Source organism: Cuculus canorus, chromosome 5 (genome assembly GCF_017976375.1).
Source record: "Cuculus canorus isolate bCucCan1 chromosome 5, bCucCan1.pri, whole genome shotgun sequence".
Lineage (NCBI taxonomy): Eukaryota > Metazoa > Chordata > Aves > Cuculiformes > Cuculidae > Cuculus > Cuculus canorus.
The window spans coordinates 16,485,848-16,501,384 of NC_071405.1; the positions used below are offsets into that span (position 1 = coordinate 16,485,848).

At 60.6% G+C, this 15,537-nt stretch overlaps 1 protein-coding gene and 1 pseudogene across 3 annotated transcripts; one reads left to right on the forward strand and one right to left on the reverse strand.

Moving 5' to 3' along the window:
* Positions 1 to 336: 336 nt before the first annotated feature.
* On the forward strand, positions 337 to 3,375 carry LOC128852376 (pepsin A-like; annotated as a pseudogene).
* A 347-nt stretch (positions 3,376 to 3,722) lies between these two features.
* LOC104064454 (von Willebrand factor C and EGF domain-containing protein) lies at positions 3,723 to 14,647 on the reverse strand. Of its 3 annotated transcripts, XM_054068817.1 has the most exons (21): positions 14,597 to 14,647; positions 14,228 to 14,511; positions 13,333 to 13,427; positions 13,169 to 13,258; positions 12,762 to 12,890; positions 12,562 to 12,678; positions 12,366 to 12,482; positions 11,336 to 11,464; positions 10,668 to 10,993; positions 10,499 to 10,592; positions 10,350 to 10,432; positions 9,721 to 9,808; positions 9,512 to 9,597; positions 9,263 to 9,380; positions 8,190 to 8,275; positions 7,907 to 8,003; positions 7,698 to 7,780; positions 7,423 to 7,513; positions 7,257 to 7,339; positions 6,233 to 6,323; positions 3,724 to 6,113 (listed from the first exon to the last, which is right to left on the reverse strand). In XM_054068817.1, exons 1-21 carry the CDS (start codon positions 14,636 to 14,638, stop codon positions 5,722 to 5,724), a joined length of 2,721 nt encoding a protein of 906 aa, XP_053924792.1. In that variant the 5' UTR covers positions 14,639 to 14,647; the 3' UTR covers positions 3,724 to 5,721. The 3 variants fall into 3 exon arrangements, 2 of the variants coding, with proteins under 2 accessions (XP_053924793.1, XP_053924792.1); XM_054068818.1 differs by lacking the exon at positions 12,366 to 12,482 and having other exon boundaries at positions 3,723 to 6,113; XR_008450185.1 differs by lacking the exon at positions 3,724 to 6,113 and having other exon boundaries at positions 7,423 to 7,569.
* Positions 14,648 to 15,537: the final 890 nt, after the last annotated feature.

Consider the following 15,537-nt stretch of genomic DNA (forward strand, 5'->3'; position numbering starts at 1 on the left):
TAGGGTTCCAACTGGAAAATCAGTGCCCATATCTACTGGTGCAGGATTTGGCTGTGGTTCCTTGGCCACGGTGGTGTTGTTGGCTTGTGTGACGCATAAGTAGTCAACGAGGGAAGGGACATGCCCAGAAATGGCCTCAACAAGCCCCATGTTCCCCTTTTCCAACTTCCATTGCCTCCCCCTCAGGATACAGACCAACTGAAGGATGCATCCCTACGTCCTGGCCGTGGTTGTTGACCTCAGTGAAGATGGAGAGCTCTCAGTTTGACATTCTCCTCCCACATCCCCTAAGGACATTGCGATAACTGCCCCTGGGTCGTTTGCTTTTCCTATCGGTGCCGCCAGCCAAACAACCACGGTTGGGATATAAGGAGCTCGGCTGGAGCGGGTGACAGACTCAGTGTGCCACTGCACTTTGAGGCTCAACTCGAAGCCACCATGAAGCTGCTCCTGCTTCTCAGCTTGGTAGCCCTGGCCCAGTGCCATGGCCATAGGTAAGTTCTGGGCTCTTGGGGTGACCACCACAATCCTGAGGGCTCCCAGCAGGGATATGGGGACAGCCTGAACCCCTCGGTGGCCACAGCGAGGATGGGGTTGTGGGATGAGGTGGAGGGTGGAGGTCCCTGCACAGATCTCACTGATGGGTGGGTTCCCGTCTCCCCGCACGCCAGGATCTCTCTGCGGCGAGGGAAGTCCATGCGGCAGGTCCTGGAGGAGAAGGGCTTGCTGGACCACTACCTGAAGGAGCACCCCTACAACCCGGCCGCCAAGTTCCTGGCCGCTGGCACCTCCACTGAGCCCCTGCAGAACTACATGAATGTGAGCATGGCGGGCAAGCGGCTGACACCTGTGGGGCAGCCATGGGGCCACTGAGCCAACCTGCTAGCCCCTTTCCCAGCCCACTAGCCCCCTTGCTATCTGGCTAGCCCCTTTCCCGACATGCTAGCCCCTTACTCGTTCCCCTTAGTGGGTTCACCTAACCCACTAGCCACTCACACATCCCCCTAGCCCCCAAGCTGACCTGCTAGCCTCTTACCCATCCCTGTAGCCCTTTACTTGACTCACTAGCCCCTTACCTCGCCCACTACCCCCTCACTCATTCCTGTAACTCGTTATCCATCCTTCTAGCCCTTTATCCATGCCATTAGCCTCTTACTCATCCTACTAGACCCTTACCCATACTATTAGCCCCATACCCATTCCTCTAACCCATTACCCATCCTGTTAGCCCCCTTACCTGACCCACTAAACCCTTACCTATCCTGCTAGCCCTTTATCCCTCCTGCTAGACACTTACCTGACCCACCAGCCCCTTACTTGTCCCCCTAGCCCCTTGCTCTTTCTTCTAACCTGTTACCCATCTCAGCAGACCCTTACCCATCCCGCTAACCCCTTACCCATCCCGCTAACCCCTTACCTGTCCCGCTAATCCCTTACCCATCTCGCTTTGAAAGGTTGAGTACTTTGGCACCATCTCCATCGGTACCCCAGCCCAGGAATTCACCGTCCTCTTCGACACCGGCTCCTCCAACCTGTGGGTGCCCTCCGTGTACTGCTCCAGCCAGGCTTGCAGTAGGTGTCGGGAGACATGTGGCAATGGGGAAAGGCAGGGGAAGCCCTGGGCTCATCCAACCTGGCTCCAGGTGTACCTGTGGCAGTCTTAGAGACAAGGATGGCTCTGTCCTGTCTCTCCTGAGGGACATCAGGCAATCAGTACCACGTACTGGAGGGTCATCCTTGGTCCTTGAGGACAGGACAGACCGTGACCACTTCCCGCAGGCAACCACAACCGCTTCAACCCATCGGCTTCCTCCACCTACGTTGGCACCAATGAGACCGTTGAGATCGCCTACGGCACTGGCAGCATGACTGGCATCCTGGGCTACGACACCGTCGGCGTAAGATGGGGCACACCAACCTCCCCATCCCACGGGAACAGGGACACCGGGACACCACCTGCCCAAACCAACCTCCTTTCTCCATCTCCTCAACCAGGTTGCAGGCATCAACGTTGTCAACCAGATCTTTGGTCTGGCTGAGACCGAGCCAGGCGATTTCTTCTACTACACCCCCTTCGATGGCATCCTGGGTCTGGCTTACCCAAGCATCTCCTCCTCTAATGCCACTCCCGTCTTTGACAACATGATGTCAGAAGGTCTTGTGACTGAGGACCTCTTCTCCGTCTACCTGAGCAAGTAAGCCCTGCCCAGAGCCACCCAGTCCTTGCTGAGGGTTCCCTCCTGTTTCCACCGCACGGGGGTTGGCTCTGGCACTGTTCCCTTGTGGTGTAACGTCCCATGGCTCCTGAGGGACATCTTTCACCACTGCCAGCATCGGAGGATGGCAGCAAGCACCCCTCAGTGCTATGGGTCCTACGGGGTGGTATGGGAAGGGACCTCAACTTAATGGACGTCCCCTTGCAGCAACGACCAGAGCGGCAGCTTCGTCCTCTTTGGTGGCATTGATTCCGACTACACCACAAACGGCATCACCTGGATCCCCCTCTCTTCTGAATCCTACTGGCAGGTCACCATGGACAGGTAGTCCCTGAGCAGCCCACAGGCTTGGTGGCTCCCCTTGCCCCCTGGTAGGTGGTTGTTGGGGTGTGACCGCTCATCCCACACCCAAGAAGCTCACCCACACCCTTCTCCCTCAGCGTCACCGCCAGCGGCCAGGCCATCGCCTGCTGCTTCCGGTTGCCAGGCCATCGTGGACACCGGCACCTCGCTCCTGGCTGTGCCCAACAACGCCCTGAACAACATCATCGCCAGCCTTGGTGCCAACTCCAGTCAGGTGAGGCCCCATGGGAGCAGTGGGGGATCTGTGGGGTGCCCCATCGCTCCCCAGGCTGTGGGCTCCCTCCTGCGGTAGCCACTGACCGCCACCTTCCACGTGTCCCCTGCAGATCAGCTGTGATGCCATCAGCACATTGCCCACCATCTACTTCAACCTCAATGGCAACGGGTTCCCAGTGCCACCCAGTGCCTACGTGATACAGGTGAGCATCCTGCCAGGAATGGGATTGGAAGTGGGATGGGGATTGGAGTTGGAATTGGGATTGGAAGGGGTTCAGGACCTGGTAACCTCCATGTGTTTGGTTGCAGAGCGATGGATACTGCAGCCTCGCCTTCGAAGGCTTGGACATCCCCACCGAGTCTGGCGAGCTCTGGATCCTCGGAGACGTCTTCATCCGCGAGTACTACGTGATCTTCAACAGGGGCAACAACATGGTGGGACTGTCCCCGCTGTCCTAAGTGCTCCGCCATGCCGGGGACAGGCAGCGCATCCCACTGCCACCGCGTCCCCAGCTTGGTGGCTGGCCCTTGCCCAGCACTGCCTTCCCCTCCTGCCACAGCCACCGAGCACAATAAAGCCGTGGAGAAGTATCTCTGTGTTGTGTCTCTCTGGGAAGGGCTGGCTGGGTCGCTCTGGGGCAGAGAATCATGGAATGTCTCGGGCTGGAAAAGACCTCAAAGCCCATCTAGTTGGACCCCTTCCATGGGCAGGGACACCTCCTATGGGATCAGGGGCTCCAAGCCCCATCCAACCTGGCCTTCTACACCTCCAGGGATGGGGCAGCCACCGCTGCTCTGCGCAACCTGGGCAGGGCCTCCCCAGCCTCATGGTGAAGAATTTCCTCCTGACGCGCGCAGGGTCACTGCTTTCCATACCCATGCCATGAGGTGGCTGTGGCTGTTGGTGGTTACGTGGGACGGAGGAGGTTAGAGGACTCACATCGGAGCAGGACAGGAGCACGTCTCTGCCCCTGCCAGCATCCCATGCCCGTGTTTGGGTCTGGAGGACCCAGAGCTGGGTCCCATCTTGGGGCTGTGGGTGCTTTTTGCTGCTCATCATCACCTCTCCTTGCTGGACACCACTTAGATAAAGCCCTAGGAAGCTCTTAGGGGCCATGGACGTGGCTCTTCACACCTCCCTGTGTAGAGCTGACCTCCGGGAGCCTCTTCACAAGGACAACACCAAGCTCAGCACCTCATGAACGCTTCCCAGGACCAGGAACTTTGCTCAGGTCAAGCCCTTGGAAAAGTCTCCACTGGGAGCAGCTGAAATCGGGTGTTGGCCCCCAGAAACCCTTTGTGCCCCACTCAGCTCCATTTTCTCAGGATCAACGAGCAGCCATGGGGACCATCCTGTCCCCAAACCATACTCGGGGGAACTGAGCACCTCCAGCACCACCCTCCTCATCCCAGGGGAAACCCAAAGGTCCTCCGAGTTGGGATCAGTGGGTTCAAGCAGGAACAGGACGGGGATAAATACCAGGGTGACTTTATTGGTGGCCAGGAGGGCACCTCGTCCCCTCCCCAGGGGTGCCTGCACAATGGGGGGCGGCTCAGGGCACCCCAGGAACATCTCCCAGCCCCACATCGTGCACCTGGAGAGCTGGGAAGGTGGTGATGGGGCTGATCCTGCCTCCCAGTCCTGCCTCAGTGGGGCGGTGAGGGGCTGGAGGACCTCAGAACCTTGAGGTAGATGGGATCCACACAGCCTCTGCCTGAGGGAGGCAGTGCCCGAGCACCCATGGGAGTGGGGATGGAGCCCTGGGAGTGGGGATGGACCCATGGGAGCGAGGATGCATCCCTGGGAGTAGGAATGAACCCCTGGGAGTCAGGATGCGCTTGTGGGAATGGGGATGGACCCCTGGGAGTCAGAATGCACCCATGGGAGCTGGGTGGACGCATTGGAGTGGGGACACGACCTCTGTTCACAGCTCACGTCCTCAAGCTGGCAGCGATGGGGAGAGGTCATAGAGTCAAGGAATGGGTTGGGTGGGAAAGGAGATAAACCCATCCAGTTCCAATACCAGGAATTCCTCCCACTGGATCAGGGGCTCCAAGCTCCATCCAACCTGGCCTTCAACACCTCCAAGGATGGGGCAGCCACCGCTGCTCTGGGCAACCTGGGACAGGGCCTCCCCACGCTCACAGCAAAGCGTGAAGATCTCATCTCCATCTCCCCTCTTCTAGCTACAAACCCTTCCACTTGTCCCTGCACTCCCTGATCCAGAGCATCTCCTCAGCTGTCCTGGAGCCCCTTTCAGTCCTGGAAGCTGCTCTAAGCTCTCCCTGCAGCCTTCTCTTCTCCAGGCTGAACAACCCCAACTCTCTCAGCCTGGCCTTGGACAGAAGGTACTCCAGCCCTCGCATCATCTCTGTGGGGATGGATCCATGGGAGCGGGGATGCACCCCTAGGAGTGGGGATGGATCCCTGGGAGAGGGGATGCACCCATGGGAGTTGGGATGGACCCCTGGGATTGGGGATGGATCCCTGGGAGCAGGGGTGGACCCATGGGAGAGGGGATGCACCCATGGGAGTTGGGATGGACCCGTTGGAGAGCAGATGGACCCCTGGAAGCGGGGATGGACTCCTGAGAGCTGGGATGCAGCAATGGGAGTGTGGATAGACCCCTGGGAGTGGGGATGCACCCCTGGGAATCAGGATGAACTTGTGAGAGTGAGGATGGACCCGTGGGAGTCAGGATGTACCCATGGGAACGGGGATGGACCCATGGGAGTAGGGATGCTGTTTGCCCACTGTGTCTTCTCATTGGCACCCCATCCCCAGCCACCCACCATCCCAAGGGCCTGGTGAGCCAGACCTGATGGTCCTGCACACCCCTCCTCCTCTCCTCCTCATCCCCATCCTCCTCTTCATTCCCCTCCTCCTCCTCCTCACTCCTCACCAGGCACACATGGCACCAGGGCCTTAGGGAACCATGTGCCCCCCGGGGCTCTCCCCACTGGCCGGTGGCATGGTGGAGGGATCCACATTCTCATGGGGGTCCTGAGCCTCAGGGCTCAAACTGGGGGGTACTGGTGGAACTGGGGGCTCTGGGGGCTCAGAGGTGGGATGACCAGCTGCCGATGGATGCCCGGAGGGGTTCTGTGTGCTCGGAGGGGGCTCCTCATCCTCTTTGCTACCCGGAGAGCGGTCAGGAGGGGCTGTTCTGGGGAGCAGGAGCTGGACCAGGCGGTGAAGAGGTGGACGGGTTGATCTTGGGGTGCTGGGATGCCAGGTGACAGCGAGTGAGTCCTCGTGGGGTGGGGACAGGGATGGGGACCGGTGGCTGATCTGCAGCAGGAGCTGAGCATCTGTGGCTGATGGAGAGATGCTCTGGGTCAGCACCCTGAGGACCCCTCACCCTGGCTGGGGGACACCCGATTGCCCAGGGGTGCTGCAGGGTATGGGGTCCCGGCTGCCCAGGCATCACCGTTACCTTGGCAGGGAGGGCAGCAGGCGGGGGGCAGCGCGGTGGGCTCTGCGCAGGAGTGGGGACACGACCTCTGCTCGCAGTTCACCTCCCCGAGCTGGCAGCAACGGGGACAGGTCATAGAATCATGGAATGGGTTGGGTGGGAAAGGAGATAAACGCATCCAGTTCCAATCCCAGGAACACCTCCCACTGGATCAGGGGCTCCGAGACCCATCCAACGTGGCCTTCAACACCTCCACGGATGGGGCAGCCAACACTGCTCTGGGCAACCTGGGACAGGGCCTCCCCAATTTCACAGAGAAACATTTCTCTCCAAGATGTCATCTCAATCTCCTCTCTTTGAGTTCCAAACCCTTCCCCTCGTCCTGTCCCTGCACCTCCTGGTCCAGAGCCTCTCCCCAGCTTTCCTGGAGCCCCTTTCAGTCCTGGAAGCTGCTCTAAGGTCTCCCCACAGCCTTCTCTTCTCCAGGCTCAACAATCCCAACTCTCCCAGCCTGGCCTCGGACAGGAGGTGCTCCAGCCCTCGCATCATCTCCGTGGCCTCCTCTGCACTCGCTCCAACAGCTCCATGTCCTCCCTGTGCTGAGGACTCCAGAACTGGATGCAGGGCTCCAGGTGGGTCTCAGAGAGCGGAGCAGAGGGTCAGAATCCCCTCCCTCCCTGCTGGTCCCACTGCTCTGGATGCAGCCCAGGACGCAGGCGGTTTCTGGGATGGCAGCACACTTTGCCAGCTCATGTTGAGCCTCTCCTCCCCCAGCACCCCAAGTCCTTCTCCTCGGGGCTGCTCCCACTCACAGCATCCCCCATCCTGGATTGAAGCCACAGACTGCCTCAATCAAGATGTAGAACTTTGCTCTTGGCCTTGATGAACCTCATGGGTTCATGGGTTCAAGTTATAGAATCAGAGAGTCATTAGGTTGGAAAAGATCTTTTGAGGTCATCAACCCCAACCGTAAATTTGGGGATGAACCATCCCTACCATCCATTCCCCAGTCCCACAGACACCCCACAGATACCCCACTGCTCACCTGGCAGGTACAGCGCGTGCAGGGCTGTCCCTCAGGGATGAAGGTCTGCCCGTTCACCACCTTCCTCCCCTGGTAGTTGCAGTCTATGCAAAGGAGCACGTGTTGAGGGGCTCAAGAGGTTCTAGGGGTCCCTTAATCTCCCTAAAACCTCATCTTCGTCTCCTACCGTTACAGACAGGGCAGCACTCGCCCTCGGGGTGGAAGGGGTAGGTGCAGAAGATGGCACAGTCCACGGGCGAACAGGCCACCGAGCCCAGCTGCGAGAGACGGGAGAGACGCGCGAGGGCCGGGCGTTAGCGCCTGCCAGGATGGGCTGGGGAAAAAAAAGGGGGCAACCCTCAAACACCCAGGAGGTTTTTTCCTTCAACGGAAGAAAAAACTGGGGCTCTGCTCTTGGGGTAGAAGCCGAAGGCATCTCGAGGTGCCCAGCGCAGCCCTCACCAAGCAGATGCAGCTGAGACAGGGGTCCAGGACAGAGGGGAAGGTCTCGTTGTTGTAGAAGATCCTTCCCATGTAGTTGCAGCCTGTGAGGAGGAAGGAAAGGGGATCTTGGGGTCCTCAGGTGACTCAAGAACCCCTTGGAGATCCCTCTGCTTAAGGCCAGGCTTCTTGGGTCTGGTCTGGGATGCAGTGGAACCATCGTCCATCACCTGCTGAGCAGTCGGGGCAGCACTGCCCAGGGATGAGGATGGGGTAGGGACAGGTCTCCACGCAGTCTGTCCGCTTGCAGCTCACCGAGCCGTCTGCCTGCAGAGGAGAAGACCTTGAGAGAGACCACAAGCTGCCCAAAACCACAGGGTTTAAAGCCAAGAGCTGCCAGGGACCATGGACACGAGCAGCCCGGCATCCCGAGGGAAAGGGGGAGGGGGGCAGGAGCCGTGCGCTGGGGCAGGGGCGGGGAGGAGAGCTGAAGCAGAGCAGGTTCTCATTCACCTGGCAGATGCATAACTCACAGGGATCACCTGGAGACCAGATCTGTCCGACCGGAAACTCCACACCATTGTCATCCATGAAGCAACCTGGGGGATACAGGGGAGGACAGGGGCACCCGGAGCCCATCACCCTCCTCTGTGCACATCTGGACATGGATGTAGCTCCCATTCTGTGCCCTCTCTCCACCTCCAAACGCTATGCAGCCCCCCAGTGCCTTGCCAATCCCTCTGCAGTCTCACATCCTGCTCCCGTCTTTCCCCTGCCCTTCCTATTCCAGGTGGCCGTAACATCCATCATCCTCGTCCCCAGCTCTCCCTCAGATCCCACCCTGTACATCCCCAAAGGTACCCCACATCCCACCCCACCTGTCCCCAAAGGTCCCAAACATCACACCCTGCCTATCGCAGATGTCCCCTACATCCTGTCCTTGTCCTCACCCTCCCCCCCCGACACCCTCCATCCTCCACATTCCACTCTCCCCAGCCCCAAATGCCCCCACATCCTGTTCCCGCTGTCCTCTACATCCCACTCTCCCTATCGCAGCCGTCCCACTCATCTCACTCTCCCCGTCTTCAAGTGTCCCCGGATCCCATCCTCCCTGTCTCCCCCATCCCACTCTCCCTGTCCCAAGCTGTGCCCCCTTATTTCAACCTTCCCGTGCACAAGTGTCCCTACATGCTGCCTCCGTCCCCAACATCCTGCTCTCTGTGTCCCCAGGCATCTCCCACATCCCACTCTCCCTGTCCCCTAAATCCCACTCTTCCTGTCCCCAGCTGTCTCCCCATTCCACTCTCCCCGTCCCTCCTGTCCCGCCATCCCACTATCCTGGTCCCCCCATCCCACTCTCCCTATCCCAACTGTCCCTCCATCCCATTCTCTCTATCCCAACTGTCTCCCCCATCCCACTCTCTCAACATACCACCATCCCCAACCCCAAGCATCTCCAACTTCCCACCCTCCCCATCCTCAAGTGTCCCCACATCCCATCCTCCTTGTCCACTACATCCCACCCTCCCTGTCCCCAGCTTCCCTCTCCCCTCCATCCCATCCCATTCCCCCCAGTCTGGACTCACCAGTCGGGGCTGGGGGCTCCCGGCAGGTGACGCAGCACTGCCCGGGGCTCAGGTGCCGCTGGTGCTGGGGGCAGTCGAGCACAGGGCAGGGGGCAAAGGAGCACTCCACCTCACCGCCCTGGGGACACAGGGACGTGTCACCCACTGTCCCTGCAGCCAGACCCAGTCCTGCACCCAGCAAATACTCGATCCCCCTCCAGTAGGATGGAGCAGGGAAGCCTTGGAGCATCCCAGCTCTTCTGGGCTCACCCTGCAGACACAGGTGGTGCAGTCGTCCCCATCCAGGCTGAAGCGGGCACCGTGCCCGTACGTGCGGCCCCGAAAACTGCACTTTGCTGGTGAGGAGAGAGGCAGTGGGGATGGGGATGGAGATGGAGATAGGGATGGGGAGCAAAATCCCATCCCAAGCCAAACCCTAGGCTCTCCCCACCTCATCGATGGGGTTCCTGGGGACCCACCTGGCTGGCAGGAGCAGCAATCGGGTGGTGAGGAGCTGGGGCAGGAGCCCAGGGGGCACTCGGGGGAGATGCAGGAGACGTTGCCGGACTGGGGAGGAGAGTGTGGGGCTGTCACAGGGCACCCAAAGGGGAATGAGCCCCTTCCTCATCACACAGCGGTGCTGGGATGTCATCCATCCCAGTGCATCCCCCTCCACCGAGCTGAGCAGGGATACAGGGGGATGCTCCCATCCCACCTAGGGATGCTCCCAGCCCAGGGATGCTCCCATCCTGCCCAGGGATGTTCCCACCCTCAAGGGATGCTGCCCCCTAGGGATACACCCATCCCGCCTAGGGATGCTCCCACCTCACCTAGGGATGCTCCCATCCCACTTAGGGATGCACCCATTGGCCTAAGGATGCACCCATCCCGCACAGGTATGCTCCCACCCCCCTAGGGATGCACCCATCCCGCTCAGGGATGCTCCCACCTAAGGATGTTCCCAGCCTAAAGATGCTCCCATCCTGCCTGGGGATGCTCCCATCCTGCCCAGGGATGCTCCCATACCACCCAAGGATGCTCCCAGCCTGCCCAGTGACGCTCCCACCCCAGGGATGTTCCCATCCCGCCCAGGGAGGTGTAGGCTCACCAGGCAGATGCAGACAGTGCAGTTCCCATCGGATGGAGAGAAGACGTCGCCCTCAGCCCGCGCCACCCCTTGGTGCAGGCAGCCTGCAAGGCAGAGGGCTCAAGGGAGGGCGGCCATGGGGCAGCGGGGCTGCGAGGGTCGGGGCTCACCTGTGCAGCTGGGGCAGCAGCCGCCGGCCGGGGCGGGCAGCGGGTGGGAGCAGGGCACCGAGCAGCTCACAGCCTCACACAGCACTTGTCCCCCCTGCCAGGGCGCACGCCAGCTCAGCCCAAGGTCACGCTGGGGTGGTGGGGAGGATGGGATGGGGTATTTGCTTACCTGGCAGGTACAATGCAGGCATCCCGGCTCCATCCAGAGAGTGCCAGGCTCTCGGGGGGCCCCTCGGTACCAGCAAGAAGGGGCTGATGGGGTGGAGGTACCAGGGGTTCCGACAGCTGTCGGGGACGGCTCGGTGGCCGGGGATGCCACGGCGGGAGGAGAAGAAGGGAGTTGGGTACCAGGAGCTGCAGCAGGGAACTGGGGCGAGGGGGAGCCCCTGGGGACCAGGAGGGGTCCCCCAGAGCCAGGAGGAAGCAGGACGAGGGTGGGTGGATGCTGCAGGGACTGCAGGATGGGCGATGGGGCCAGGATGGACTTGGGGTAACCTAGGAGAGAAGGAAGAGATGTCACTTAGAATCATGGAATGGGTTGGGCTGGGTTGGAAGGGGACCTCAAAGCCCAACCAGTTCCAACCCTAGGGACACCTTCCACTGGATCAGGGGCTCTAAACCCCATCTAAACCCCCATCAACCTGGTCTTGAACACCTCCAGGATGGGGCAGCCACCACTGCTCTGGGCAACCTGGGCCTCCCCACCCTCATTATGAAGAATTTCTTCCTAACGTCTCATCTAAACCTTCCGCCTCCCAATTTAAAGCCTTTTGGATCAGTCAGGGGGCTGAGGGCATTCTGCTCCATTCCCCTGGCCTTGGGAAGGAACTGGGTTACCTTCACAGGAGACCCTGTCACTGCTGAGCCGGTACCCAGGGCGGCAGGAGCAGAGGAAGCTGCCCGGCGTGTTGTGGCAGGTGTGCTGGCAGGCTCGGCGCTCTCCTGGCCACCGGCATTCGTTGACATCTGGGAGACAAAGGGATTTGTCACTGCCGGGACAGAAGGTCCTGCATCTCACAAAGCAGCTCAGCAGGAGCCTGGTGGACTAAGCCGTCCCCTCCAGCACAACCCATGCAAGGCTGAGGGCAAGGTGACAGCCATGGCCACTTCCATCCTGCAGGCTTTGTAGTGTGGGATCATAGAATCATAGAATGGTTTGGGTTAGAATGGACCACAGACCCCATCCAGTTCCAACCGCAGGCACACTTCCCACTGGATCAGGGGTTCCAAGCCCTATTCAACCTGTCCTTCGAGACTTCCAGGAGTGGGGCAGCCACCACTGCTCTGGGCAGCCTCATCATGAAGAATTTCTTCCTAATGTCTCATCTAAATCCTTCCCCCTACAATTCAAAGCCATTCCCCCTCGTCCTGTCCCTGCACTCCCCGATCAAGAGCCTCTCCTCAGCTTTCTTGGAGCCCCTTTCAGTCCTGGAAGCTGCTCTAAGGTCTCCCCGCAGCCTTCTCTTCTGCAGCCTGAAAAAACCCAACTCTCCCAGCCTGGCCTCAGACAGGAGGTGCTCCAGCCCTCGCATCATCTCCGTGGCCTCCTCTGCACTCACTCCAACAGCTCCATGTCCTCCCTGTGCTGAGGACTCCAGAACTGGACACAGGCTCCATGTGGGTCTCACAGAGCGGAGCAGAGAGTCAGAATCCCCTCTCTCCCTGCTGATCCCACTGCTCTGGATGCAGCCCAGGACACGGGTGGTTTCTGGGCTGTGAGCATACGTTCCCAGCTCACGTTGAGCTTCTCCTCCCCCAGCACCCCAAGTCCTTCTCCTCAGGGCTGCTCTCACTCGCAGCATCCCCCAGCCTGGATTGAAACCGTGGATGAAGGACAGGGAGGAGGGAGCCGTTGGGCAGCGCTCACCCACGCAGGAATGCCGGTTCCCGTGTAGGTGGTAGCCAGGCTGGCAGGAGCAGCGGTAGCTGCCGATGCTGTTCTTGCAGCGATGCTGGCACGGCGTGGCCAGGCACTCATCTGTATCTGGGAGGCAAAGGCTGAAGGTTGGTAGCCCTGGCTTAGATCCCGCTTGCCCCCTGCCAGCCCTCCTGGCCCCCCGCACCCTGGCAGCTGTGGCGGTCAGCGGAGAGCTGCATGCCGGGGCCGCACTCGCAGACGAAGCCGCCTTCAGTGTTGACGCAGAGACCTTCACAGGCAGCGCTCAGGCACTCGTCGATGTCTGAGGGTGAGAAGGGGGAGCTGGAGATGGAGAGCCAGCAGGATCCCTCCCCATCCCACTGAGGCCTCCCCAGCCCAGCTCACCGGTGCAGCGGATGCCATTGGCCGTCTCCACCATGGAGAAGCCGAGGGGGCAGACGCGAGCCACCTCCTGGCACCCACCATGGTTACAGGAGAGGTCACAGCCGTACTCCCCACATGTTCCTGCGGACTCTGAAAGGCAGACGGGGGGGGTCTGCGGTCACTGATATCACCCCAGCACCCACCTTCCCTTTCCTTCCCATCCCATGCCATTCCATGCCATCCCATCCCAGTTCTGCCCTGCAACCACCCCCTGGCTCTCCCAGTTCCTGCAGCCTCTACTGGGAGCGTCCCTACCCCTTCAGGGACCGGGATGCTGCAGGAAGAGGGTAAAGGGAGCCACGTATCCTGCCAGGAAAGCTTAGGGGACCTGGATTTTGGCACAACAGGGAGTGGGAGCGGGTGGGTACCTGGGCAGGTGATGCCTTGCTCTCCATCTGGGCACGAGCACAGGTTGGGAGCGATGCAGAAGCCACTGCCGCAGCCGAAGGAGCAGAGGGCTGTGAGGACGGGGGCTGTGAGGAGGACAGGGACCCCCATCCGTCCCCAAGCTCCCCAGGAGCCCTGTACTCACGCAGGGTGCACTGCCCACTGCCTGGGGACAGCATCCACCCGGGACAACATCCGCTGCCGAAGCCCGAGAAGCAGACGTGGGGCCCCACACGGCGCCTGTGACGGATGAGAGGATGAGGCCACCTTGTCCCAAGCCTCCAGGGCAGAGAGCAAAGGTCCTGAGGAGGCTCCTCAAGCCCGGGAACGCAAGGAGATACAGGACTGGTCGCGATGTGCCCATAGCCACCCCATCCCAGGTGGCAGAGCACAGGGTGAACCGGGGCACGGTGTGACCCCAAAACAAGGTGGGATAGAGAGAGAGGAGCATGGCCCAAGGAGCTTGGACCCCACAGCATGTGGAAACAAAGGAGGAACATCCCCCAGCAGGACATGGGGAAACAGGACAGGGATGGGGACTCCTGCAAGGGTCATGCTCCCCTGGTCCAAAGCAGGTCACAGGGAACAGGACAGGGATATGGGGAACAGGACAGGGATGCAGGGAGCAGGACAGGGATGGGGACTCCTGTTAGGGTCATGCTCCCTGGGTCTAAAGCAGGACATGAGGAGCAGGACAGGGATATGGGGAGCAGGACAGGGGTGCAGGGAGCAGGATAGGGATGGGGACTCCTGCAAGAGTCACTCTCCTCTGGTCCAAAGTAGGACATGGGGAGCAGGACCTGGATTTGGGGAGCAGGACAGGGATAGGGACTCCTGCAAAGGTCACACTCCCCTGGTCTCTGCCACCCTCGGATAGCCAGAGGGATGCACGGGGTGTCAGCCCCTCTGACTGGGATGGGAGACATGGCCGGAGCACCGAAGGCAGCCAAGCAGATGGACAACCGGAGCTCGGCACGGCACACCACCATCCCCAGGTGTAGCTGGGAAGAAGGAGAAGGAAAGAGGGGGAACCCGGCTACCTCTCTACAGCAAAGCTGGCCGGCTTCTTCCTCCCGGGATACACTCTGCCCTGGCAACTCGGGAAGAACAGGGACACACAGGCAGCTTGGAAGAGCAGCTCGACCAACATGACAGGCGGCTCCAGCCAGCGGGATGCTTCCCAGCGCCTGCCTTCCTGCCTGCCTTCCCGCCTGCCTCGCGGCACGGGGCGCCTACCGCATGCTGGCCCTTGGCCCTGCTCCTCCTCCCATCCGCAAGGGCTGGGAACAATGCGGGGGGTGGAGGGAGGCGAGAGCGGGGAGTGCTGTGGGGGGAAAAAAAAGCCATCGGCACCCAGCTCTCCACCCACTCCAGGATGGGGGGACGCGCTGGGTTGGGAATGCTCCAACCAAGGTTGGCTCGCTTGGCCAAAGTGACTCCATCATGGTCATGAGCGTGGCAGCTCTAGGACACGGATTGGGGTCGCCAAGGCAGTGGGAAGCAGCAGTGAAAGCGTCCCCCCTTCTCTCCTTTCCCACATCTGGGAAAGCTCCGGCGTGGCCTCTCCCCACCCCTCCTCCTCCTGGCACTGGGCCGCCTTCCCAGCCCTGCACGGGGACCCACCAAAGAGGAGCCGGCAGCAGAGAAAGGGGCCAAAGTGGAGCTGGGATGGTGGGGTGCACAGCAGGGCGAAGGGGGCGGGATGCTGCAGTGGCACCCTGCTCCGAGGCATGGAATCACCCCATTCCATGGCAGGGAATCATCACCCGCTCCATCCAACCTCCCTTTGGCCCCTCAGCCCTTCCCAGGCGGGGGGCTGAAGCCAAGGTCGCAGGCAGGTAAATGATTTATACCAGGGAGCAAAGGGCTGGCGCTGTGGCCCCCTGGTCAGCACAGAGCAGGGTCAAATCCTGCCTCCTCGCTCCAAGGAACCCACCCGCAGCTTTCCAGCTCCTCATCCAAAGCAGATTTCCCCCAAAACCACCATCAGAGTCACCCAGCACCAAGCTTTCCCCTGCAGCACCACCTGCTTGGAAATGAGTTGGGGTCCCACGGCAGCTCTAGGGGTGCAAGACAGTGAGGAAGGTCCTGCTCTAGGGGCAAGGATGTGACCCCAGGCATCAGATTCAGGGAATCGGCTGGAGCAAGGCTAGGGGCATGGGAGAAACAGCATTTCTAACCCACCGCGGGAGGCCATTGGCACAAAAAGAGAGGAGACTGCCAGCATTACGGCAGCATTGGCATCCTTGGTGTTGCCAAGGAAGCACCTTGCACACCATGCAACCTGATGCACACCACAAGGTGTCTTCCAGATTTCAGTGAGAAGCCAAGGAAGCAAGTGGCTCCAGGC